This window comes from Talpa occidentalis, unplaced genomic scaffold (genome assembly GCF_014898055.3).
Source record: "Talpa occidentalis isolate TD23 unplaced genomic scaffold, MPIMG_talOcc4v2.1 talOcc4.3, whole genome shotgun sequence".
NCBI lineage: Eukaryota > Metazoa > Chordata > Mammalia > Eulipotyphla > Talpidae > Talpa > Talpa occidentalis.
This window is the reverse complement of record NW_023603184.1, coordinates 125,749,535-125,777,484: the sequence shown is the minus strand read 5'-3', so window position 1 is coordinate 125,777,484 and position 27,950 is coordinate 125,749,535. Positions and strand designations below refer to the sequence as shown.

Below are 27,950 nucleotides of genomic sequence, written 5' to 3'. Positions count from 1 at the left end.
GGTCTAGCTACCTCTAAAACCTAGGCTCCTTCTTCATTTGAATAAATGAAGCAATGAATAGATTATAAAGGCAAAACTAGATTCTTTCTTTGGGGTCTCCAGGCATATTCCAGTTGACTCAAACTGGAGGCAGAAAAATATCCAGTCATTCCAGGCTTAGACCTTGTAGGGTATCTTGAGAACTGTGATGCTGTCATAAAAGACATGCTCCAAAATACTTTCCCATGTTGGTAGACTTCCAGGGTAGAGAGACAGCTCAACCCACAAGACTTCTGGAGCTCTATGCCCTGACATACACAAGGTTCCTATAAAGCTGCTCTCGTGAGGGCTTCTTCTGCCTGCCATCTTAGAAAACTTCCACCCAATGTCAGCCAACCTCTTGGTACATGGCAAGAATAAAATTATTCCCTTTGCTTCTCCCTCCTTCAGAAGTTTCTTGGGACTCATCCCCCCACCCCATAGCCTAATAAATGTTAACATTCCTTTTTCACAATATTATCACTTCTCCTATAGATGCACTTTCAACATCCCATTCAGATCTTCATGCAGACAACAAAGAGATGAACTGTGAAAACCTGAAGTATATGGAACAGAAAAGCCCCTATTTGATTTGATTGGGTGTTACTGGTAAACAAATAACCTTCATAGTATTTAAATAATTTTGACATAAAATTTAAATAAATTTGATATCATTTGTTTTTTCCTGACACATTCTTCCTTAGTGTGGGAGGACTACTTTATTCTTTTGAAACCATATTGTGAAGATTACATGAATTCCCATCACAGGGTGTAAGGAAAACAAGTCAGTTTGCCTAGTATTACTTTGAAGGCATTCTGTTGGTCAAAATGACTAAATGCAACCAGAATTCATCAAAGGCAATGTCTACATCTTTCTGAACTAAAAGGTAAACATTAATAGGAACTAAGTGGCTCATTTCATGAGTGAAAGACAAGTGTTTTAATAATTTTTTTTAATTTGTCTTCCTACCCCTCCATACTCTAACCTGTTCCCACCCTAAACCCCCACTGAACCAAAGGGAATAATTCCCTAATCTTACTTCTCCATCTAAAAAGTCTTTCAATATTGCACTCTGCTTGACCTCAATGTGCAGGTGAATGAGAAAGGAGTGAAGCTGGAAGCAGATTTCAGGCTAATAGAATCCACTCACTTTTTGTTTTCTATCTTAACTTCTTAGTCAAGTCAATAAATACATGTTAATCTTGAATTTGGGCCATGGGATATATTCTGTCACTATGATATTTTTTAACTTCATTTCAGAGTCTCAAAATGGCATTATTCGGTCTAATCATTTAAGAGAAATGGGCATCGGTTGGCCTGACGGGGGCCCAAAGTGGCCGGCTGAAGATGAGGCAGTGCTTTCCTATCCAGAGCAGTGTTGTTGAGCAGGTGAAGAGGTGCCAGCCGGCTGGCATCTGGATAGGGGTCCATGTCAGGAGCGGTAAGCTGCAAAGTCACGTGTGGGGGCATAAGGCTGGTAGTGCTTGCGGGTGGGTCCTGGCCTCCGAGGAGTCATGTTCATATAGTCACTCTGAAGCATCCTGGTCTTCTTACTCTCCATCTGCAGAAAAGAGAAGTGTCAATGAGAAGAGGACTGGGAACAAGTAGAGAGATGTCATGGGTGGAGTTCTAAGACTTTGGAGGAAACTAAAACATGGATTGTCAAATAAAGCTGAGGACACCAGAATTCATTGGACTTGGACTAATCAAATCTAACTACTTTGAACCCTTCTAAATTCCATTGAAAATTCTGAAATAAAGAATTTCAGACAAATGCACTCATGTTATTGCAATGCAGTCATTTGACCTGAATTCTAGATGTCTAATTAACATATCTACTGTTGATGTGTAAATACTCTTGAAGGTCCTACAGCCTTTGAAAAGATTAAGCATCCCATTGCAATCTTCTTGTATTAGTCATTGCTTAGTAAGACATTTTTCCATAATCAATCAGAGGATCTTTAGCCTTTCAAAGTCTGGAGTAAATTCTTAGCAATGGAGGTTAGATTAAGGGGAGTGAAGGCTCTGGGCAATAAGTCACATTCCTCTTGCCTTGTATGTATGCATATTTCTGAAAGTAGAGTCTTCCATCTCTGTTCCTCAGGTTCAGCTCCTACGTATGAATTTCTACCAGGGTAGAAATTAAGGCCAGGGAATTAAGGCCAATACTAAAGTAGAGCAAGAATTATAGTCACCATGAATCTTAGCAGCTAGGGATTAAGAGCATGTTTTCTGATTCAGTGTAATGATAGAATTTGTATGTTTGATAAAAGATCCATAAAAATTGTAAAACAGCTATCCTGATTTTAAGACTCATACTTCTATTATAAAACTTGTTTCCTGGCATGTAAACCTGATGCACAAGTAGCTATGTTAGACATGAATGACATGAACACCTGTATCAATTAGTAAGCAACTAACTTCAGGTTTGGCCTCATTTCCATGTACTCCTATCTGAAACCTTCACACCTCTTTATCAAAGGGATACAAGTAAATGTTAAGGAATGGTTGGGAAAACACATGCCTCCGTATTACTAAATACAACTAACATGGTTTCAGTCCTCATCTTCTTGAACACTGAGCAGCATTCAATGTTCACTTCCTGGAAGGTGGCACCTCATCCTAACTCTCCAATCATTCCTTCCCTGTCTTCTCTGAAAGCTCGTGCTTCTCTTGCCACTCAATATTAAAGTTCCTCAGACTTTGAGTCTTTGAGCCTAGATCCTCTCCTCTACTCACTTCATCATCCCTTCTTAGGCAATCTCATCCACATTCACAGATTCAGTTACCATCTGTTTGCCCAAATTTATATCTCTGAAATTGACCTCAAAAGCCCTTGAAGCTCAGGCCTCCCTGGTGGTGCAGTGGGTTGAGCGCAGCACTGTGAAGCTGTCCACAGCCTCTGCAGCACAGGTTCAATTCCTAGCCAGCCAGGGAGCAACCCACATAGTGCAGCAGACCTCTCTTGTCACGCCCGCTGCTCCCCTCAACAATGTACTTCAGTCAGTCTACCTGTTCTGCTCCCCACTCTGTCTCTGGTGAATCCTCTCACCCTCCCGTGCCTCTGGCCTTTACCCCAGCTATTGTATAAATAAAAAATAAATCTATAAAAAAAATTAAAAAAAAAAATAAAGCCCTTGAAGCTCAACATGTCCAAAGCCAAATATCTTCCCCTAAAATCTGGTTCTCTCCCAGTATTTCTCATCTCTACCATATGTACAATTACCTAGGCAAGACCTCCTAAGACTTTAGGCTTCTTACAACCCCTCTAGGCTTTCTTAATCCCTGTTCCAAAGGACTCTGACAACATCTGCTGGCATTTTGGTTTGTTCAATTGGAAGGAAAGCTACTGACCATTTAGTGGGTAGAGGCCAGAGATGGTGCTAAACATCCCTCAATTCACATGGCAGCCCCCAACAACAAAGACTTATCTATTTCCAAATGTCAATAGCATCAAGACTGAGAAACGCTGATCCAAAGAATTAGATCATGAAAAAAGAATAGAACACAAAGGAAGCTATAGACACAAAATATATGACCAAATTATAATGTATATTGTTAGACTGCTTGATTCTTCCATTTTGCTCATACCCAAAATGACTGATGATTTGAGCCTGGATTAACAGAAGGATAGTGTTACATCCGTAGATATAAAGACAATAGGAAACATACATTTGAAAGAGGTTATAAATTTAGCTTTGGTCATTTGGGATTTGAGGTGATGGATAGCTGGAACTAAGAAAAGAATAGCATTAGCATTAGCACACATAATTGGGGGATTCATTCAGAGAGAGGTAGTCATGGAAACAAATTGATGAGGGAAGTTGTTCTTCAAATATTTTGGTTCTACATGCTTTCTGTATTTTTTTTTTTTTTTATAATTATAGAAGTGTTCTTTTTTTTTTTTTTTTTATAGAGGCATGCTTTATTTATTTGTTTGCTGGTTTGTTTGTTTGGTTATACATGCACTGGGTACAGTCAGAGGCGCGGGAGGGTGAGAGAATTCACCAGAGCCAGAGCGGGGAGCAGAGCAGGCAGAAGGACCGAAGTGCACTGCTGAGGGGAGCAGCGGGCGGCAGGAGAGGTCTGCGCGCCATGTGGGACCCTCCTCCGGTGGCCGGGGAGCAGCCGGGGATCGAACCGGCGCCGCAGAGGCCGTGGGCAGCTTCGCAACCCAGCGCTCAACCGCTGCGCCACCGGGGAGGCCTCTACATGCTTTCTGTAAATGAAAGACTAGAGTTCTCTTGAGCGGTTACAGCAGTGCAAGAGTAAGAGCAAGGAAATGTCTGCCCTGATTAAATGTTGAAGATTGCTGATGATACCCGGAGGCATTTTAGTACTTATTCCAAATATGAGGACTCCATTCTCCAGACTCCCAAGTGATAGTCTTTGCTTCTGGTCATCCAAATAAAATGATAGCTGGTAAATAGGCCCCAACAACGAAGATGTCTTGACTCGGTTTCTCAGGGTTGCACACAAAGACTCCCATGTGTATCCTTGAACTGTTATCATAATGAGATTTAGTCACTGTTGCCCTAATTCTAAATAAAACTGTGAGGGGTCCTCCTGGTGGTGCAAGGGGTTAAGTCTCAGCACTATGAAGCTATCTACAGCCACTGCAGCATGAGTTCAATCCCCAGCCAGGGTGGTGACCCACATGGTGCAGCAGACCTCTTCTGCCTTGCCCACTGCTCCCTTCAGCAGTATATTTCAGTCAGTCCACCTGTTCTGTTCCCCGCTCTGTCTCTGGTGAATCCTCTCAATCCCAGCACCTCTGGCTTCCACTTCAGTTCTTGTGTGCATAAATAAATAAATCTTATAAATCAATCAATCAATAAATAAATAAAACAGTGAGGTGGAAATGACACCTGCATGACCATTAACACTATATGTAAACACTCCATGTACATCTAGCATGTGCACATATGTAGGCAGAGTGCTCACCTGATGTGTCTGTGTGACTGCCTCATGTATTCTGTCCCTTCATTCAGAATTTCAATGTCTGCTAAAGATGTGTGATTTCAGGACCTTTCTTCCCTTTCCCTTTCCTCCACTTTAGCCTTTACCCACTTGTTTCTAGGGCTCAGCAGAAGACACAAGGCATACACAAAACAATTCACTGAAAGACATGGCTTCAACAAACCACTGGATCTAAAGGCAAATACTACCTGTACTCTATCTATATTTTCCACAATGTGATTTACAGTGGAAAAGACCATGGTTTTTGAAGGCTCTTTTAGACTAAGAAAGGGAACAGATTTACCATCTCAGTTGAGTGAATGGATGATTGAATGAGAGTAACAGGTGTTGGTCTATGTCAACCTGGCAGAGAACTCTTTATTTACTCAAATGTCAGCAACAGGTCAAGAAGTAAGACAGAATCCGCAGCTGCTCCCAAAAACCCACTCAGCCTAGAACTGCCTACAGTAGCACATAACAAGCCCTCAGGAAGTTCCGGAAAATAGAAATTTATACCAAGGCACTGTGCAGACCAGCTGAAAATAGGATCCCAAAAAACTGCCCAGGAAATGACTAAACTCTAGGGATTCCTAGTGGTCCGGCTGCCTAACACTGAAACATGCTGGTTGCTTGAATAGTAACATTATCAGGAAAAGATAAACCTAGAGTTTTAAAAAGTATACATATACATATCTTTTACACCCCTTAGAGAGTACAAAGACCTACGTTTGACAAGCAAATAAAGGGAAGTTCTTGTTAGGTAGCCTAATTGACTCTAAGAGGTCACAGATTTCTAAATTAGGCCAAGTACGGGGACTTCCCAATGTTCAGAGAGCCTGTGAGACAGAATAAATTTTCTCAAGACAAAGCGAGGTGAACCTCACTAGCAACTAGTAGTGCTGCCAGAGAAAAGCACATTATGTCTGTGATGGTTCTGAATTGAAAGCAAACTGTTTACTCATTGAAAATGAGAAGCTACTTTTATCCCTTTGGGTAATTCAAGTCACTTAGAAAATTAGTACCTAATTATAGCAACTGATATTCTATTGCCTATGTACAGTAAGTTTTAAATGATAAGCAATACCCTCTGGCCTCTGAAAGTTAAAGCAATTCCCAAAACTACTTCCTGTGAAGCTTACTAGTAAATGACTTTGACCGAGGTCATCAAATTACGGAGGAGCACCTGTCTAGAAGGGTACACAAAGAGCCACTGCACCTGGCTTTTATATTGAGAATTTGAGATTCCGGATGGGAATCTAAGATTCTAAATTCTGAAATCATTGGCAAACACCTACAGAGGTTAAAGCTGGAAGGCACTTTGACTGAAAACAACAAGATCCAGAAAGATGAAGCAACTCAACTAATATCAGAGGAAGAGTGTGGGCAATATTTTACTAAATAAAAAGCTCCAATCAGTGTTAGGCAACTTGCAGAAGGCAAGGAAGACAAATTCTCAAGATGCTATCTAATGCATAGGATTTCCAGGAACAATCAGACACTTTGTTCCCTACCCTGAAAAAGGTACAGATTAAGCAACAGGCAGCCTGACAAATGTCCATCTACCCCCTAGAGTCTTCTGAAATGGGAGAAGTATTTGGAGAACCATTGAGAGGAAAATTTTGGCAATAGGCCCACAAGCATTTAAAAGGATCCCATGACTGTGAATGCAGGACTGTTCCTCCCTCTGCCCCCCAGCACTAAGGCTATAGTAAATAGGATGATTTCACATGGCATGGTTTCCAGAAATCATTGTCTGGATTAAATGTATGGAGTATGCCTTAAAGATGAGTAATATACTTAAGTATGTTCATTTAAGTCCAATTAGTTTGGCCTCGATGGGAGTTTCCACTCATCAATGCAATAAGCATTCATTAAGCACTACGTGTTCTTAATCCCAGATGGATAGTGAATATAAAAAGAAATAGACCTTTATCCTTGAGGAGTATACATTTCTTATTGAAGAAATGACTCAGACATGCAACTAATTTCTAGGAAAAATTTCTAAGACAACATGGAATCAGTGCATGAGGTATTCTGTACCACACTGTATACTTAAGAATAGAAAGTGTCTGGATAAGGGAAAGGAGCTTAGTAAAGAGCCTCCTTTTTAACAGTAGTTATGTTCATCAAAATGTGTTTGAACTTAAATCAAAACTTCAACATTGAAAAAGTGAGGAAAATAGACTAAGTTTATTGCATGAACAATTTCAATTCAGTGCTGAGAGCTCAGAAAAGTCAAACTCCCATTATAGTTTCATAATGACAGCACCATACTTGGCCTCAAAATTCACCTGCTTTGGAGGAGATAAAAATATGACTCAGATAAATAGACCTAGTTTCTTTGTGAGGTTTGAATGATAATTTCAGTAGCCAAATTTCTCATGATTTTTGACCCTGAACCAAAATTGTTTATTGACTTCAGTTACCTAGGTTCCAAAAAATTGCCTAGATTTTTATACGTATGTATCAAACAGTTTTATGTGTCATAGTGTAATGCTGTTGAGAGAATAAGGGCAACTGTCCCTAATACTCTCACCCCAGTATACCCATTTGGATTCTTATTCTGCCTGCCCACCTGGTCAGTGCCTTCTGGAAAATAGAATTCAGTTCAGATTTTTATCTCAGATAAAGCTGGACAAGCTAAAAGAAAACCTACTCAAATCTAGCAGGGCTAAAAGAAAATAACAATAATAATCAGAAGTTAAAGAGAAAATAAATCACATCAGCAAAATTTTTGAATATGTTCAGATCACATGTGCTCTGGAAAAGTTACATAAAAGAAGTACTGCTTCTCTTACCCAGCAGACACAAAAAGCCACGGTTACTAGCAAGCTATAAAAGGTCAGGACTCCACCAACCACCACCAGTGTCCAAAATGGCTTAGAAGACTCAGAAGGTGGAGGATCTGGACAAAAATGATTTTCTGGAAAACAGAATAGAGAAGATTAAATGATATGGGAATAGTACGAGAATATATTTCTTCCTTCTAAACATTATAGAAGAACATGAGAAGAATCAAATATGCAAAATATCACTAATTTAGAATGTGTAGACTTACTCTTCATTCTGTCTTCTTTGGGATTTATCCAGCCCCACCACTGACTTAGTTTTCAAGACTACTGTTGAAAACTATTACTGTAGGGTGTTCAACTAAAGAGTTATATGTTACCTTTCACATGGATAATGGTTCCATTGCTCTTCTGATTGCCTATGTAAGGAGGGGGATACATGACCTCAATTTTGCAGAAGTAAATATCTGTTTGGTTAACATACAAATTCCAGAGGTAGAATGTCACTGTTTCATTGTCCAGTTTCCCATCACAGTTGAATCCAGTATTTGAGTGAAACTGAAGCTGATGGGAATTATTTCCATTTACAACACAGACTTCCACAGCACTATCCACTCCCTTATAAAGGGATGCTCGGAACTCCTTTGAGAAGATGTTGTGGGTATACTTGCAGGTAAGGTTGACCGCATTGTTGTTCACCACCAGCAAAGGTAACTGCTTCACCAAAATTTGGTTTTCTGGCGGGGAAAAAAAAATAATTTGCTTAGAATAAGGATAGAGGAGTTTTGTTTTGTTTTTAATCTGAAATCAGGATAGATTCATGAACAAAATAAACAGATCTCCAGGAAAGGTTTTCTCTTGGCAGATGAAGATACGGGATCTAGCAGGGAAAAAATCTAGTAGGGACAAAAATAATAATCATCAGATGTTAAATAGAAAATAAACCACATAGGCACTGGGAGGAGATAATTCTACTGAAAGTTTAGAACTTTACATTTTCATAATATTATCATCCTCCTTTGAATGGGACAGTGGAATGTGTTTTCATGTGGAAGGTAGAATGTGGCCTTCTGCTGGTGTTGAGCACCACAGCTGTATATTTGAATCTGTACTGAGATTTCTAGGGTGTTTGCTTAATTGCTTAATATCCTGATTGACTGGTACATTTGGAAATAGCTTTTATTACGTCACATAGATACAAAATAGATTTTTAAGTTGTAATACAGACTTTTGTGAAGAAATTAAAATGTTTTGAAACATTCTGATTTTGTTAACCATCTCAAGAGTAGGATAAAGAGGTAAGAGAAAATAAAAGCCCAGGAACTTATCTTTCACAGCAAATTCTGAGAACAACTGTCTCAAAAATGTACATATTTTTCCCTTATATTACAGAACATCCAAGAGGCCAATCAGAAGTCTCCCTCTAATCCATTTTCTATCTTTAGGCTATCCCAGTCAAAGATCAAAGAATCTGGAAACCATCTGGTTCAATCCCTCGATTTTTTAAGCAAAGAACCTAAAGCTAGGTCATAAACCACATGAGAGAAGAGAACACATTTTTTAATTCATTTATTTTTAATTGAGGTAATATGTGGATACCCCCACCAGGTAATGCACCCACCACCAAATTACCTGGAGTCCACTGCCATAGTCCATTGTGCTTCCTCCCCTCTATAGAGAACACAACTTTTCTGTCTTGTTTTCCACTATATCCCCATTGGGTGGCACATGACAATATATATCATTCCCCCCCCCATAATACTGTATGAGGCTAGGAATATTAAATAATTTCTCTAAAAATCACTGAGCAGATGGTGAGCAAAGCTAGAATTAAAACTCAAATCAACTACACCAACCTGAGAAAAAGACAACTTAAGCACTGAGAATCAACCTTGCAACCAAGATTCTCCAAAATTTCTCTAAAGCAATGAATTGCTTTGTGCCTTTAATTCAAATTTCAATACAAAAAATTTTTTCCTATTGTTTTGGAGTATGCTAATAATTATCTATCTACTTGAATTATTTTAAAGTTATTTGAAGCAATATGCTTATATATCTGTGCTAAAGAACCAAATAAAATCAGACTCTATATTAAAATGAATACAATTTAACCTAAGTATAAATTCATGTACTCAGTTATTTGCTTTTGAGAAATAAATCACTACTAGCTTTTAATCTCCTATTTAATTTTCTCAAATGTCACTGAACTTATAAAAAAAAAAAATGCTCAGATCCCATTCTCAGAAATTCTGACTTAATTGGTCTTTGGGGGAAGAGGGTAGGCATTGTGTCTTTTCTTCATTTTTTATAACAACTTTGTTGAGACATAATTCATGTACCCTAAGGCTTACCTTTTTTTTTAATAAGTTCACACTTTTTCTATAACTTCACCATTTTAAAATCTGTATTTCATAAATAAAGGTGATCTTTTAAAAAGTTTTAAAAAACTAAAAAAATAAAATCTATATTTCAGTGGACTTTTTAGTATATTCAGAAAGTTGTACGTGTATCACCACTATCTGATTTCAGAATATTTTCATTACCCCAAAAAGAAATCCCATATCTTTTATCAGGCATTCGTTATTCCTCCCTTGACCCCTGGCAAATAATTTATTTTCTCTCTATATATATTTGTCTATTCTGGACACTTTAACTTTTTGATGACCTGACCTACTTTTTTTCAAAAGCAACTGCACCATTTCACATTCTCACCAGCAGTGTATGAGGGTTCCAATTTCTCCATAGCCTCACCAACACATGTTATTGTTCATCTATTTCATTATAGCCATCCTAGTGGATATGCAGTGGCAGCTGTGGTTTGATTTGCATTTATCCAATGATTGGGCATTTTTTAATGTGCTTATTAGGCATTTGTATACCATTTTAAAGACATGTCTATTTAGATAATCTGCCCACTTAACTGGGTTGTCTTTTTAGTGTTGAGTTGTCTGAGTTCTTTACATATTTTTCAAACACATTCCTTATCATAAAAGTAATTTATAAATATTTTCTTCCATTCTGGGAGTCATCTTTGGTATTGTCTTTAAAAGTGTCCCTGGTAGTTCTAATATTCAGTCCAAGTTGAAGCCATTATAGGCTGACAGATTTCTCAAGTTCACAGCATACCAGATTTATCCAGGGAACTTGAAAGAAACCATTGATTACCAAGCCAATTAAATCAGAATATCTGGTTGTGTAAACCAAGCATTCGTATTTTTTAAGTTTCTCGGGAGTTATTTGCAGTCATGTTTGAGTGAATTCGTAGATGAAAACTTTTTCCTATCCTCAACTCATCGGCCTCCATAGACTTTTCCAAAGTCATTTCCTCAAGGCAAAACCCTCCAATTAATTGGACTATTTAAGTAACATCCCAGAGTCACAGTGTGAGTATTTCTCTTCTCTTGGTGCTCTCATCACTAGCGCATGGTCTGGGGTACCTCTTCCTCCTCAGGTCTCAAAACATCTGCTGTCTGTGCACCATTCGCCATTTGGTCAGATTCAAATCTTGTTTCATGTGCTTCAGCTTGACAGCTCTTTATTCATGTGTATTTCCTCTAGACCCAGTTTCCAAATCTCCTGACAAGTATTGTCCATTACACTTCTCTATGTAATATGGTGAAAAAAAATAGTATCTCACTAAATGATAAGAAAAAGATGGTTATCTGAACTGTCTCATTCTTAACAACAGCTAAATCTGACTACCATCTCATTAAATCCTTGTTCAAAACTTGTGCCTCAAAACAACTTTTAGCTTCACTTAATTCACAAATACTCCCAAAAAGCACTGAAGAATAAACATGTAAAGAGTCAAAAAGTCTTGATAGGAAAATCTAACTCATTTTTTGTTTTTGTTTTATTTTGTCTGGACTTTTTGTTAGTTACTTTAGAAAGAATCCTTTAGAAAGAATCGCTGGGCTGTTTCTGATGAAAGGAACCAATCCAGCAAGAAATGCCAGCATCTCCCCTCATTTTCAGAGAGTGCAAGTTAGGCCTTTGTACTTCTGCTTACTGAGCCTTCCACGAATCACATTTCTGGTAACAATTACTCAGATTCTGTCTTAATAGGCATTCAGATTGCTCCTGATCTGTGTTTGAGAGCTGATGTAAGAAAAAAGATGGGAGTAGCACTTCTTTGTGAGGGTGAAAAAGGGAACATGGCTGGGTAAACTGACAACAGCTAGAGAGAAACCCTGGAGTTAGCCTCCTTCTCCCAGCATCCACGGTGAAGCAGAGAGGGAGGGAGAAGAGAAGAAAGAGAAGTTCTAGCACCTGTATCCCAGTAGTTTGCTTAATATGGTTTGTCTAACTCAGGGTATGGCAACCCTCCAAGATGCAGGTGAAAGGAACAAATCGATTTCCTAAAGATGAAAAGGGCTCAGTCTCTGGCCTTGGGCAGCTCAGTCTAGAGGGGCAAAGAAAGACACAAACAGCTATTTTAAAAACAGCTGCACAGTGATCTGAACAGAGGGTTCCTGGAGGCAAGTGGGGAACAGCTAAAGATTTCAGGAGGAGGTGACAACTCCTGAAGGATTATACACACATTCAGCAAGTTTTTACTAAATGAAGGTGAGCCTACCTAAGAGTAGTCTTGGTGTTAGGGAGGGGTGAGTGGAAGAATAGGTGTAAGATAGGGGGTTGTGGGAAAGATGAGACAAAGAGAGAAAAAGAATAGTCTAGGCAGAGGAGATAAAGAGGTGAGAAAGAGTGTGACAGATGTAGAGAATTAAGGAAACCTCAATTTTCTGAACCATATATTGTGAAAGCCAGGATTGGTAGAGGAAGCAAAGTACATAGCGTGGGCTCTATCCTGCGGGAGATGAGGACCCAGTGAGGGATTTTAAACAGAAAAGTGATATGTGCAACTTTTCGTTTTATATGGGTCACTTTAGCTGAAATGTAGAAGATAAATTGAAGAATACAAGAATGAAAACATGGAGAGCAGTTAGGATATAGTTGTAATGGTCTATGTAAGAGGTGATGAGGACCTGAACTATGGTTAGAAAGACATGGATAAACACATGATATGTTTTCAAGCTAAAATTGGCATAACTTGGCATTGACTTAGATATGGTGAGTTAAAAATAACTGTCTCAGGGGCCTCCCTGATGGCGCAAGGAATTAAGATGCAACCTGTGAAGCTACCCACTGCCACTGCAGCACATGTTCGATCCCTGGCCAGGGAGCTACCCATACGGCACAACAGACCTCTCCTGTCTCACCCGCTGCTCCCTCAGCAGTGTATTTCAGTCAGTCTGCCTGTTCTGTTCCCCACTCTGTCTCTGGTGAATCCTTTCACCCCCCACACCTCTAGCCTGTATCCCAATTTTGTATGTATAAATAAATAAATCTTTTTTAAAAATAACTGTCTCAGACCACACATACCAACTAGTAGTGGTATTTAATTTTTGCCTATGTCACTTCTTCATTCATTACATGAAAAGAATAGACAACTCAGAAACTGAGATGAGGTTTGGACATCTGGGATAGAAAGAAAACATTCTTCCTATCTAAGGGGCCGTTGCAAAGAAAATACATATTACCTCAAAGGTGTCTGGAAATACCACTGACTTCCTGGGGCTCCGTTCAGTGTTTGCCGTTTTTCAGAAGGGAGAAGCAGTGGTCTTTTCTCCTGAAACTATTTTTGTTTCGCAAAGCATAATAAATTGAGATAAATGAAAAATTTTTCCTTCCTTCTTGGGACCTCCAAATTCAAATCTCAGCTTTGTTAAAACAGATCAGCTTCCTCCTAAGCTCATTCTACTTTAGCAGTACAAACTGAGAAATTTCTTAGGGAAGAGTAATCCAAGATCCCAGTATCTAGCTTGTGTTAACATATTCAAGTAGTCTCCTGTTTTATGGCCAATTGTGTGTTCCATAACACATTGTCCAGAAAAATCGAGGTTTCTTTAACTCCCTACATCTGCCATTCTCTTTCTCACCTCTCTGTCTCCTCTGCCTAAACTATTCCTTTTCTTTTCTTTTTTTTTCAGTTTCCTAATCTTTTATTATATAACATTTCAAACATACAAAAGTGAATATAATTATGTACATAAACCTCTCTGTACCCATCACCCTCCTTCAAAATTATCCTTTTCTCTCTTTGTCTTTTCTTCCCCCAAATCCCCTACCTCACCCCCACTCTCCCACTTCACCCTTCCCTAACACAAAGACTCTTCTTAGGTAAACTCACTTTTACTTAGTAAAATCTTGTTGAACCAACATATGCATAACCCTCAAGAGTCAGGTCAGCAGCCACCTCCTCCATAACTTCTGTTTGATTCCTCTTTGCTTTTAGATTCATACTAAGAATAAAAGCATCCTTCCTAGCCAGTTTGGTCTTAGTTGACCTAACCTTTTCCCAGTAAATATTTTGTTTTCACTCTTATGAATAGTTAGGCATGGTTTTTCTAGGTAAAACCTACTAGGCTATAAGAGAAATATGGACAATCCACCAATTTGATTTGCTTTTGGTAACAAAACTGTGGCTTGATTGACATGTTCTAACTGAATTGACAAGTTGTTTTGATGATGAGTTTACTGCTTTGCTTTTCAAAACCTTTCCTAGCAGCTAAACCAGCTAAAGGTGTGGAGACAGGAAGCAGTAACCTCAAACTTCTTTCTCTCACAACTCCTCCTTGACAACAGGAAACATGAAGAGTAGAGATTGGAGATGAGAAGGTACTTATCTGCTGCTTATGAGCAAGGCTATGAAAGCTAAAAGATTTCCCACAGATAATCTGTGATATAGTTGACTTCTGGAAAATTGAAATGTGCTTGCACTTCCATGAGAATGGAGTATAGGGCAGCTTGGTTACAAAAGAAGATATCTTTCCCTCTTTTCCTACTGCAAATAGGCCAATTATTATATTTATTACATAGGCCAATAATTATTATATTATATGCACAGGTGGAGTGGGTCATCATCTCTAAGGTGTTATTCCAACACCTGAGAAAGAGCCCTGGCACTAAAAGGACCCTCCCCAGCTTAGTTAATGCTTGGATTTCAGAGAGGGTTAAGCTTAAAATGCAAACAGGTTGACAAATTAAAACTGTGGCCTACATTCCTAGAACTGCAAACCACCATCTCTGATTTAACACCAGAATGAGCTCCATATTAACCTGTAGAGTAAATAAGCAGGGCAATCATCTTTATATCCACTTTAGATGGGAAACTGAGATCCAAGTGGTCAAGTAACTCTCCCAAGTTAGTGACCCTTAAGACTAGAACTCATATTCATGACTTCTAATCTTCTTTTGCCAGGTTGCATCAAAATTTCAACACAATTTCAGTGATTGATCCTAGGTTCTCTCAAAGTTGAACTAGCTATTTGGGTGGTACTAGGTATCTTAAGTGTTAAGGAGGAGAATACTATTGAGTAAGGGAGTAAATAGTGTGGGAAAAAGACTGGACCAAGTAAACTTCATTTTCTTCACTATTTGCTAGAGTCCCATTCTGCAAAATTCATTCATCTCAGTGGAAATTTAGAGATGATCTGAGCCAATCCTGCATTTAACAGAAGAGGCAATCTTAAACAAAAGAAATGACTTTTTTAACAAGGTCCCCTAAGTAGTGCAAGAGCTAAGATATTGTTTATTTAGGATTCTAAAAGTAATGTTTTAAGTCATGAATGAATGAAAAACCAACTTTGTACATTCAGCAAGATTGACTTGATATCATGCTTCCAAACTCTCTAATGCACGTACAGGAAGCATTCTGTTTACAACTTCAGAGATTTCCTGACAGTCATTGGTAGGTCATAGATAAGGCCTACCACTAACTTGGTCACATGCAATGCACATTAGCTCAGATCCACAAGCATTAATTTTGTCAGTGCACTTTTCTGTATCAATTTGCCCAAGCGTACAAGAGGACTTGAAGGTGAACATTAGTCAATACATAAAGTGTCTTTCAGTTTAACCTGATTGAGAAAGACCTTAACTTCAGGACCTTGCTGAATTATACTTGTCATGTCTAACTTATGGAATGTCACCTTTCCTTTCCTTTATCATAGCACCATAGAGAAAATGGCACAGAGTGAAGTAAGCCACCCTCAAGACAGAAATCTGTACTGTGACATTAAGGAAGCAGTAAAAAAGATATAATACACATTTAATTAGCAATGTGGTATTCTCTCAGAACTTTTTTTTTTAAGATTTATTTATGCATACAAGAGCTGGGGCACAGGCCAGAGATGCAGGGGGGCGGTGAGAGGATTCACCAGAGACAGACCGGGGAACAGAACAGACAGATAGACTAAGTACACTGCTGAGGGGAGCAGCAGGCAAGTCAGGAGAGGTCTGCTGTGCCATGTGGATTTCTCCCTGGCCAGCCACAGATCAAACTCATGCTGCAGAGGCTGTGGATCGCTTCATAGTGCGGTGCTTAACCCCCTGCACCACCAGGGAGGCCCTCTTTCAGAACTTTTTATGAACGTTATTGGGTTCCATCTATGCACGTTGGAGTTTCTTTTACACTTTAAAAATCAGTTTGTCAGATTCTAATCGTGTTGCTTCCTTTTTAAAATTTTGACAGAACGAAATCTAACATGTTAGGCAAAAACCAAAGAAAATGAAAGCTTTCTATTCTCAGCCATTTTGCCCTGTGATGTTTGGGAACATATTGTGAAGGTGATGCTGCTTTCCCTGGCACACGACACCTCCTCCTGACCACAGAGTTGGTTAAGTTACCATAACTTTCCTCTGAATACATTTCCTGTTCAGGCCCAAGATGCCCTTCAACACGTGGCCTTCTGACCACTAACTTTTCAGGCTCCCCCAGAGGCAGGCAACCCAGTGTTTGCTCAAAAACCTTTAAGACACCTTGCTTTCTGGGAGGAAGGGGAGACTCAAACACCTGTGGCTCTGGAAACTGTTGCTGATGGTTTGGCTTCCTACAGACATGGGTAAGAGTACCCATCCTCATGGGGCACAGCATCTTGCGCATCCTCTTTGAAGATAAGAACAAAGCAACTGTCAGATTTTGAGTGATTCCAGACTTCGTAGTTTGTGTTAAAATAAATAAAACTAATGCAGATTACATCTACATTTCTGTTGATTACCATCATGAAACCTTCCCTATTTTCTTATGGAATAGAGAGTTAAGGGAAGCCTCTCTTAAAAAGGCTTTAAATAAGCATGAACTAGATATGGATATTTAGGTATAGCTCTATTGGTATAGGTAGATAAAATGTTGTCTCATTAACAGAAAACAGATGGCACCGTAGAAGGAAAGTTGATATATAAAAGGACTGTTGGCAAAGGTGTGAACCCCCGAAAAGAGTGCTAGAACCCAGTGCTCATATCAGCAGATTCATGGCCACCCTCAGAACTAAAGGGGTGAATTAGAGGATGAGGTTGCCAGAACTAGAAGAAAGACAATTATGTAGAGGAGGCCAAATGACCAAAGAAATGCCTTCTTTTGAGAGAAATAGTCAAGCTAAGTAACCTGCCATGCACAAATTTGTGTATGTGCAACTATAAGTTGTATCAAGCCCATACATTTCCTTTAATGTACACCTTTACATCTTTAATCCTGAATTGCATTCCTAAATAGGCAGACTCTATAGTGTAATGGACACATGTTCTTCTCCTTCTAAAATTGATTATGTTAATGCAACCATCAGAAAGGAAATCAGAGTTCAAATAGTTCAGTAACAAAAAGTCCCATATGAGCACCTAGACCTAAGACGCTGATTCTCGAGGGAGAAAAATTTTCAAAATTATCAATGAGTACTTTTTAAAAAGAAATTTTGATGTTTCAGAAAATTATTCGTTGGTATTCTTATTTCTGCCATGACAAACTCATGCATTCATTCTACAAATAATGTTACCTAAAGAACGAGGTTCTTAGAAGATGGGAAGATATAAAATATGTGGCCTCTTAGAAATTTGAAGGCAGGTACAATTGTTTACACTCTGAAGTCATATATGACACATGGGTCCTAGAGAGGGTCATTGACAGTCACATGAAAGAGACTTGTTTCCAGAGGAGATGATTCTGGAAGTTTTTGTGCATACATGTCTTTAGCTGAACCATGAAGCCTGGGGCAAATTCAGATAGGCTAAGATGGAGAAAATGGCTTTAGTGTAAGGGTTTACTGGGGACTAGCAGAGCTATCCACCTACAAGTTGGCAAGTAAGTTGGCTGTTTCCAAACATGGAGAGCCTCAAAAGCTCATGAAAGGCACATGGATTTTACTACGAAGGTTACAGGAGATGCTAAAGTCATGTCAGTTGAGAATGGGGTGGTAAGTGACACTTCAGGAAGGTTAGCACAACAATGCCAAGTGAGTTGGCTTGGAGCAAGGGAAAAGCTGAGGTAGAGACCAACCAGGATCATTATTGTTATAACATCAATGCAAGCTCCTAAGTCCTGAGGCACGAAGGAAATAGCTGGGATGGGATGTTGAGCAAGGTAAGTAAGAAAATTAGATGTGCCAAAATACAATGACAGTTTTGGGTGTGTTCAGGTTTGCTCAGTTATAGTGAATAGTTGTCAAAAATGGCAAGAAGTTCATGGACTGGTGAAGGTTAAAGGGAAGAGCCTGTTGACAAAATTAGGCAAGTAAAGAGAGGAAAATTATTTGGAAAAAAGCTGTTGGGTTCAGTTGTAGCTATGTTGGACTTGATGGGCAGGTACAGCATCCTGGAAGAAAAGTCTGGGAGCTAAATGTATTAGAGCTCCAAAAAGTCAGAGACAGATATGAACATTGGGAAGTCATCCATTTTAGGATAACAGCTAATATTAAAACTACTAAAAGCCATTGTCTGCACAATAATCCATCCCTACCACACAGAGACAATGCCCAACAATGCAGGTGTGGGCACTCTAGGACTAAAACTTTCCTAACACAAAGCAATGTGAACATGGGCACGGTGTGAGCCATCCCTACCAAAGGAGGCATCTCAGCTCCTGATGCTAGAAGGATAATCAAAGAAGACAACACAGCAGAACTTCTTATCTATACCAAAGGTAACCCCCAAAACTCAAATATCATTAACCTTATAAGTTGCCTGTAGTCCAAATAGTGGATAACCAGGGACTTACAACTTTCTTTGTAAATGTTATGACAGTAATTCAGTTAAAAGGAAGAAATCCGGGGCCTCCCTGGTGGCACGGTTGAGTGCAGCGCTGTGAAGCTGTCTGCAGTGCTGGTTCAATCCCTGCCAGCCTCGGAGCAACCCGCATGGCAGAGCAGACCTCTCCTGTCTTGCCCACTGCTCCCCTCAGCAGTGTATTTCGTCAGTCTGCCTGTTCTGTTCCCCGCTGTATCTCTGGTGAATCCTCTCACCCTTCCGTGCATCTGGCCTGTACCCCGGCTCTTGTATAAATAAAAAATAAATCTTTGAAAAAAAGGGAAGAAATCCCATAGGCATCAAGGGACTTCCTATATTAATATATTATTTTCTGACTATATATTTTAATCTAGTAACCAAATTTGGAATTTTTATTTTCCTCCCGAATCACCATCATTCAATCCATCATTCAAAACAACTCTGTAAAGAAGACAACATCCATTTCTCCTGTCTATCATTTTCCCTAAATCTTATACTTCCAAAGAGTCTGCTCAGGTCCACCTTAGCAATGCAGAATCTTCTAGGTAAGTGTCATTATCTGGAAGTTTGCAGATAATTATTGTACTGAACTTTACTACCACATAGGAAGATAAGAAGGAGTAAAGGCACTATTATCCCCCAAAGTCCTGCAGTTACTTCTAAGCATTTTAGTATCTAAGATCCTGATTCCTAGCCTCCCCAAGAGACTGATTTACAATATTTTATTATAAATATCTCTCCAATTGTAAAAGAGACAAATCCGCAAAGAGGTAGAGTGGTTGACCTGCTTTGTTGGGGCCTGAGTTTTTTTTATTCCACTTAAGAAGCATTTTAAGTCAGAAACAGACCTAAGATGTCTTTAAATCCAGCTACCTCATATATCAAATGAGGAAATGAAGGCCTAGAAAAGTTACATCACACTGTGACAGGCTAAAACTTCTAATGGCATGCTCATACCTGGAGAAATCAATGGCTTTAACTTTTTTTAAAGGATTATTTTATTTATTTATGCATACAAGAACTGGGGTGTAGGCCAGCGGTGCGGGGATTCACCAGAGACAGAGTGGGGAGCAGAACAGGCATATTGACTGAAATACACTGCTGTGGGGAGCAGCGGGTGAGACAGGAGAGATCTGCTGCACCATGTGGGTTAGCTTCCTGTTCAGGGATCGAACTTGTGCTGCAGTGGCTGTTGATAGCGTCATAGTGCTGAGACTTAACCCCTTATACCACCAGGGAGGCCCCCAACAGCTTTAAATTTTAAGTGTGAAAAAAGAAATGTTAAAAGAATCAATCAACATTACCTTCCCCAAACCAAGGGCAAACAGTCACATCTTTGCGTCAGGGCCAGGAGGCAGGGTGAGAGGTGTGGAAGATATTGAGATTAACTTGTCTAACTGGAAACGGGTCTTAACCTTGTGACCCTGTTATCTCAGTCATGAGTTGAGGCCAAACCCAAGCACATTTTTGAAGGCTCAAGCAAATTTAAAGCACATGGGCTAAGTCTTCAAAGTCAAGGTCCACATTGTTGTAGTAGCCCTTGCTGATATAGGTTTAACACTATGACCTCTTCTGAGAGAATTATTTATCAGGTTTGTTAGCAGGGAATCACTCCTCTACTGTAAGTGCATCCTAATGTATCTGTCCCCATGAATCTCCTCTCTTCCTCCATAGTCGTCTTTAGAGATGTGTCCTCTCTCTAATAGTCCCATCTCTTATGCCCCATCTCCCTCACCATCTCCTCACAAAAACTACCTCCATCTTCCTTTCATTCTGCTCCCTCTTCTTCCTTTCTCACCTAATATCCCTCTCTCCCCTCCACCTCTACAACACTACACACACATACACACACACACACACACACACAACCAGCACCTGGCTCCTTCCACATGTCAACAAAATTAAGTCAGTTTTCAAACATTTATTATAATGGTGATGATACCTTATTTGGACAAGGGGGTAGATCCTAATGTTACCTCAATTTAAAAAAAATAAATAAATAAAATAAAAACATTTATATGCCTACTATGTGCAAAATGTCATGGTAGGCATTATAGGTAATATCTAGCTTTAAAGTTCAGTTCAATTCCCAACACTCCATAAAGACTTGCCATTCTTTATTAATCTTAGTCGAGTATTTATTTTAATCTTCCTCATTTTAGTTCTAATTCATTCATTTACTCTTTCAACACCCACAATACTTTCAGTACTGTGCATGATACTGAGATTATATCAAGATAAATAAGACATGATCCTGCCCACAAGGAGTTCACAATCAAGTAAGAAAATTAGATGTGCCAAAATATAATGACAGTTTTGGGAACCCTGAGGAGGAAAGAAGCCTCTCACTTTGTTAGGGTTTTGGGTGAGAGATGGAGGAGACATTCCAGATGACAACAACAACATATGCAGTCATTTGGGCATCATGGTGAGGTAGTGGGCTGCCACGTATTATTTATTTCCAGCTGTTATATTCCATTATATATAGTCTTCTCAACTAGGTCATAAAGTCCACAAAAAAGAAAGAACTTGTCAATCCTCTTTTTATATTGCCTCAGACTCCAATAGAGATTAAAATATAACAGAGGTTTAGTAAATATTTGTTGGATTGAGTTATAGTCCCATTGAAACTCTTCAGCCCAGGTTCAGATGGCTTCACAAATGAATTCTACCAAACATTCAGCAGTGAATTAATGCCTATCTTACACAAACTCTTTCAAAAAATTGAAAAAGAAATAATTCTACCAAATACTTTCTATGAAGTCAACATTATACTAATACCAAAACCAAACAAAGACAGCACACAAAAAAAAAAAAGAAAAAAAAGAAAGAAACTCTTTATATAAGTACAAGATAAATGGCTGAATATCCAGGGGAAGCTTCCTCAAAGATTTGGACCAGCAGTGAGGACATCAAGCAAAAGATGTGTAGGATATGTTGAGTGGAGAGGGGGATAAAGGGAATGCCAAGATGGAAATAGTATCAGAAAGTTCATAAAACAGAATACAGGTATATGGGATAGTGAAGAATGCAGCAAGATTGAAGTTAAGGATCTTAGAATAGGGTATAAAAGCAAATAGATTAGATAAGTAAAATGGGTTCAGCCCCAAAATACCTAGAATACCAGGAAACATTGCAATGTTGTCTTTCTCTTTTTTAATATTTTTGTTTATTGATGCATGCAAGAGCTGGAGTGTCGGCCAGAAACGTGGAGCTGGTGAGAGGATTCATCAGAGACAGAGTGGGGAGCAGAATGGGTGGACTGACTGAAATACACTGCTGAGGGGAGCAGCAGGAAAGACAGACGAGGTCTGCTGCACCATGTGGGTTAGCTCCCTGGCTGGGGATCGAACTTGTGCTGCAGTGGCTGCAGATAGTTTTAGTACTGAAACTTAACCCCTTGCACCACCAAGGAGTCCCTGCAATGTTATCTTTCTAGTAGCATCTTCTAAGAAACATCAGTACAACTTTTTTTCTTAAAATTGAGAGTTGTCTACATTCCCTCCCACCTCTAAATTTATGTTGTTAAATTCAACAATTCTATGGGTGTTTCTATTTATAATCTTTTTCCATAAAAGAAATGTGAATAGAGTATCATTCCCGGTGTCCTAAATTGAAAAAAAAAAAAAAAAACTAGGAAGATTTTACAATTCTTATTTTCACTTTTTTTTTTTTTTTAAAGATTTATTTATTTATTTATTTATTTATTTATTTATTTATTTATTTATTTATTTATACAAGCACTGGGTACAGTCAGAAGCGCAGGAAGGTGAGAGAATTCACCAGAGCCAGAGCGGGGAGCAGAGCAGGCAGAAGGATCGAGGTACACTGCTGAGGGGAGCAGCGGGCGGCAGGAGAGGTCTGCGTGCCATGTGGGACCCTCCTCCTGTGGCCAGGGAGCAGCCGGGGATAGAACTGGCGCTGCAGAGGCTGTGGGCAGCTTCGCAATCCAGTGCTCATCCACTGCGCCACCAGGGAGGCCCCTATTTTCACTTTCTTGAAGCTCAAAATGGGCTTTTGTATCTGTCACAAAACCTAAATAACACGTAGATATTTATGAATATCTGTTGAATGAGCACATGAAGACGAATGAAGACCTGTCTTACCAAAGCATAAGAAAAAGCAGGCACTTTACTAGCGCAGAAACTCAGTACTTCAGAGAACAGTAACCTACTAGCACTGTTAACCCCACCCAAGAGACCTAGGGTGGAAGGAAATAGTCTCCTCATATATACCCATTCTCACCCAATTCTGCAGGATAGAGTCTTTGGATCAAAGAGGAAACCCTCTGAACAAAGCATTCCTAAAGCTATTCTTAAATTATGTACCCTTTTTAATTATTATTAGTGTTCAGTATCAAAGCCATCAGGTCACACAGAAGCTGCCAATACAGTCACAGAGATGTTCTGACACTTTACCATGTATCAAGTATCCCTAATCAATGAGGAACACAACTCTCTACTTTGTCAGGAAAAACAATTAAAAAGTAGAAAAATGAAACACTCCCCCCACCCCCGTTATGTTAAAGCACTGTTAAAATGCAAGACATGTCAATAATCCCGATCCCTTTTGAATTAGTGGGTGATGAATAAGAGTTGCTGCTATAGTCAATACATGGTTTCACCTGGTGGATTGTGAGCCAACAGGGTGACTTAGATACTGCTGAAAGAGCCTCACAAATAGATCAGAGGTCAAAGTGAACTATGAGTGGGTGACTGATGACACCAGCAGGAACCATTAAGTTGGTTACCTTGGCAGCCGCAGTCCCCAACATGACGGAGATGGTGACAAATGAAAAGATGATGCTAACAATGATGTTGAGATAAAAAAAAAAAAGCTGCTCAGAGTTAAGTAAGAAATTCTCCACCCTGGTGCAGTTTCCTTGCAGCAAGAGTGATATAAACACACACAACCTGCATGGTGATACGCAGACTAAATTCGGATGCCTATGAAATTAGCATTGAAATGATTAGGCCTGAGGAGTCTAAGCTCTTTTTCAGCTCCTCTATCAAGAGACTGAGTCACACTTAATTCTGTCCAGCACACCTCTCTTCCAAGAGACACCTACTTTCCAAACAGGTTTTTGTGGGACCTGAGTTTCCTTCACTCCAGCTTCAGGAACCAGTTCTCATGCAACGATTCTCAAATTGTGAATGCTCTAGTTGCATTTTTTGGATACCACCAGGTCATTGACCAAAAGGGGTCAAAGAAATCACCATAAGAAAGAGATTCTTTAACATAGCTCAGAAAACCAGAGATTTTTTTTTAGTCAGTTACAAAGCCACCAAGATACTGGGGTTGTTTTTGTTTTTTTTTTTTTTAACTGATGTTCAGCTAAATTATTTACTGAAAAGCAAAATTCCAGCCACTGTGAAGTTCATAAATAATAAATTACTTGAAATGAAAGGAAAACAAAATTTAACCAAGATGAAAAGGAATAAAGATTTTATCCTTCTCAATGAGCTGCTGTGAAATAACTGTGCTTTCAAGAGTGCCCTGTCCCCTAATTTTTAGGCAGGAGTCTGCAATGAATTGTGTAGCCATGTCAATGCCTATCATAACTATTAAAGAGCTATTGTTTTAGAGATGATAAAGTATAAAATGAATTTTGGAAGGGAATGTCGGTGGCATAAAAATGTTCATTTTGTAAATGTCAGCACACTGCATGCAGGAAATACTTGGAGGCAGATATCCACACATGATAAAAGTTGAAGAGTAGCCCAATAGCATTTTCCACTCATGAAAAAAGGATAAAGATATTACAAGGGAAAGCAGCCTAAGTCTAAGGAAGGAGAGGCATTGAGATCCCCTCTCCATCCAAAACAAATGTTCGAATGTGAGTGCTTCAGGTTTATGGTCACAGACTCATTTCTATTTCTAATCTATTTCCTGGTACTGATAAATTGATATTAATTTTACAGCCCTTGCTAGAAAAGCCCTTTCTGGATGGTTGCCTTTTTAAAAAGTACTATCTTTAGAGTATGGTAGTTGAGTAAAGAATTATTAAGCAATGTCTATACTCTTGAAATGTCCATCAAATTTACTTGAAATGACAAAACACTCAATTTTTTAACATTCAGAAAAAAAACTAGAATGCATTAGATGTCATGTTGATATGGTATTCTAGTATATTGCATATTTCAGTGTCCATCTTTTTACTTCATTTTTCTAAGCCCTGTCTCAAGCAACAATTAACTGTGAGGCATACATCACTACTTTTTGTGTACAACTATCTCAGAAGGATAATTTGATGAACTAAAATTGAAGTTTTTAAATATTATGCTTTGCTGATGATTTTTTATCAAATTCCAATCATTTTCCTGTTTTCAATGCCTTTCAGATAAAGAAGTGGTGAGAAAAATGCAGCAGCATTGGAGAAATCAATAGTAGTCTGAACTGACCATTTTGACAGTTTATTTGCTAAGGTTTAGGGGGAAATAAAAAGAAATGTGCCCTGGAAAAATAAGTGATATGTTCTTGATTCTAGTCTTCATACTGGATGCTTAATTTGATAAAAAAAATAGCCAATACTGGCTGAAAAAAAATCTGTGAACAATGCCATGTGCTACTATATGCGCACTCTTCTCAATCATAAGTCATTTCCCTTTCAAGGGCTTGCAGTGCTAGGCTTGACTTATGCCAAAGTCCAGTAAAATGCTCTGTTGTGGATCGCAACTGCACAGCTATCCAAACCCGGTAGAAAACATAGCTTTAGCAAAGGAACTATCTATTAAGGTTTCCTCGCCCTTCCTAAGTCATACATATTGATATAGCCATAAAAATCCATCTACAGAATCATCAAAATCATGAAAAATCAGGTTAAGTTTAACCTTCATTTTAAACTATACTATAAACCAATAAGTTATCATTGTTTAATTAATAGAAAAAAAAATTGTTCTTTACACACACATCTCAACACAGAATAAGTCTCTGACAATTCTAGGAAGGACTATTACACTTTGATCAGAGAAGTTCCTTATCTGTAATTTCTTCATGGAAGATAAATACACAGAAACTAAAAGTACATGGACAGTTTTGCACCACTGATTAGAATGGATGATACTTTTTTGTTTGCTGTAATTATTTTTTTTCTCATAGTTTTTCTTACTGGAAAAGTCATTTCAAAAGTTCCCTCTCTACGCTAATTCCTTCCGACTTCATTAAATGACCACTCAGCAGCAGATCTTGAAAGTTATTGCAAGGATGAGTTGGCATTTGAAAATTAGATGTACTTAAAATGGATAACAAGGGTTTGAATCACTGTTTTAGCTAGTCCATTTAATAAATCCATTTAATAAATGTTCTAAAAGAAAAATATAAAGCTTTGGATCTTATAAATAAACCTTCAAAAGATAATTAATGAATTGTTAGTAGATGGTTGTCTACCATGCACATCAGAAAATTATTTTGTGTACAATTACAATTTTAAATAGTTAATCAAAGTAAGGCTTCTCTTTCCTTTCTGCCTATTTACACTGTCTAATAGATTATGACATTTCAAATATTCTTTTTTTAAAGATCCTTTTAAAATAAAATTTAAAGATTTTTTTTTTTAGAATATATTTCATACTCTAAATGTTTTGGCATTAAACACTAGAATTTAACCTATATCATCACCAATATGTGTCTTTTTATATATCAACACCTTTTATACATATGCACAATTGTAAGTGTGCTCACTAGCACTCATACAATGAAATTGATGGGTATATATATATATATATATATATATATATATATGACTATATGTGTGGAAATTGAGAAATTTTACCCGGGGGAGCATATGCTATAGGAGAACAACAAATAATGCAGTCCCCCAAAATAAATGAGAAAGAAAATTGAAAGATACTGGCTTTTCAATGTTTCTTTAAGGGCGGAAATACTCTCCTTATTTAAACCTACAGGTTGACCCCATTAGACTAATATTGGAGACAAGAGGGATCCTATTCTAACTCCAAGAACAAGTTGAACAAACACCTTGTGCCCACCAAAGTAGCTCTTTTTGTTTGCAATCATGATTTTCTGATGATTTCACCCTGAATACATTTGTAACTTCAAAGTTACAAGCCACATTGTGTTAGTAGATTAGCATAATGGTCAAGAGTTTAGGCTCTAGAGTCAGAGCAAGGCTTAAGGTCAGAATAGGGTGCTTCAGTACTAGGTTGCAACAACCACTGTGCACACATCCCTGTGTAAATTGGCATTACTACCCTCGGACTCTTCATCTAAATGGCATTAACTATAGTTATGTTAGTTGTATCATTCTTATCCTCATCATCACTGGAAACAAAAGATTGTAATCTAAGAAAACCAATTTCAAATATAAAAGAAAACTAATTTATCTTTGTATTGTACCTGCTTCTGTGACAACTCCAGAATTCATTTTCTAGCACTCATTCAATTTAGGTACATATAATTATAACTAATACTTATCTTGCTATCTAAGCACTGACTACACAAAGTATTTCACATGGATTCTTTGCATCTTCACAATGACCTTGAGATGACAGTATTGTCATCACCATTTTACAGATAAGGAAACTCAGGCTTAGAGAGTTTAAATACTCACCTAAGCTCACTAATAAGAAATGAATCTGTGATATTAACCCAGGAAGCCTAAATCTAGAGTTTCAGAACCCATCTGCTAATAGCAGTTTTCTTAAAGTAAAAAAATAAATAAATAAACTACACATGAGCTACAAATTCTTGGGACACTATCAACTAATAGCTAAATAAATCTTACTGGATTCCAAAGGATGTTCATTAAAATATTATGCAGCAGTCTACAAATCGGCAACTTTCCAAACAATAGATCACCATGTTAGAGCAAAACTACTCTTCAGATGTCTAAATTTCACAAGGTGTTTGAAATTTAATGTGAAGGAAGTCAATCCAAGAGCTCAAAAGCTTGGAAGAGGAAAGAAACCAAAACTGTTTACCTGTTACTTGAATGGAGGGGAAGAAGTTGAGAACCAGGAGCAGCCTGAGGATCATGGTGCTAGCAGTGGGCCAGGGCTCCTGCTCCTCCCTGAGGAGCCAAAACTGTGAGGTGAGCTGGAGACACACCTGCCCAGGCCTGAGTGTCTCAGTCATCCACAGCCACCAACTGACTTTCTTAGGGCACACGA

The 27,950-nt window shown here is 38.5% G+C and overlaps 1 protein-coding gene across 1 annotated transcript; it reads right to left on the bottom strand.

The window, feature by feature from the left end:
- Nucleotides 1-1,450: 1,450 nt before the first annotated feature.
- Nucleotides 1,451-27,950, bottom strand: CD28 (CD28 molecule). The gene is made up of 4 exons (XM_037523899.2): nucleotides 27,762-27,950; nucleotides 8,148-8,504; nucleotides 7,777-7,901; nucleotides 1,451-1,580 (listed from the first exon to the last, which is right to left on the bottom strand). The coding sequence occupies exons 1-4, from the start codon at nucleotides 27,913-27,915 to the stop codon at nucleotides 1,452-1,454; spliced, it is 765 nt and encodes a 254-aa protein (XP_037379796.1). The 5' UTR covers nucleotides 27,916-27,950; the 3' UTR covers nucleotide 1,451.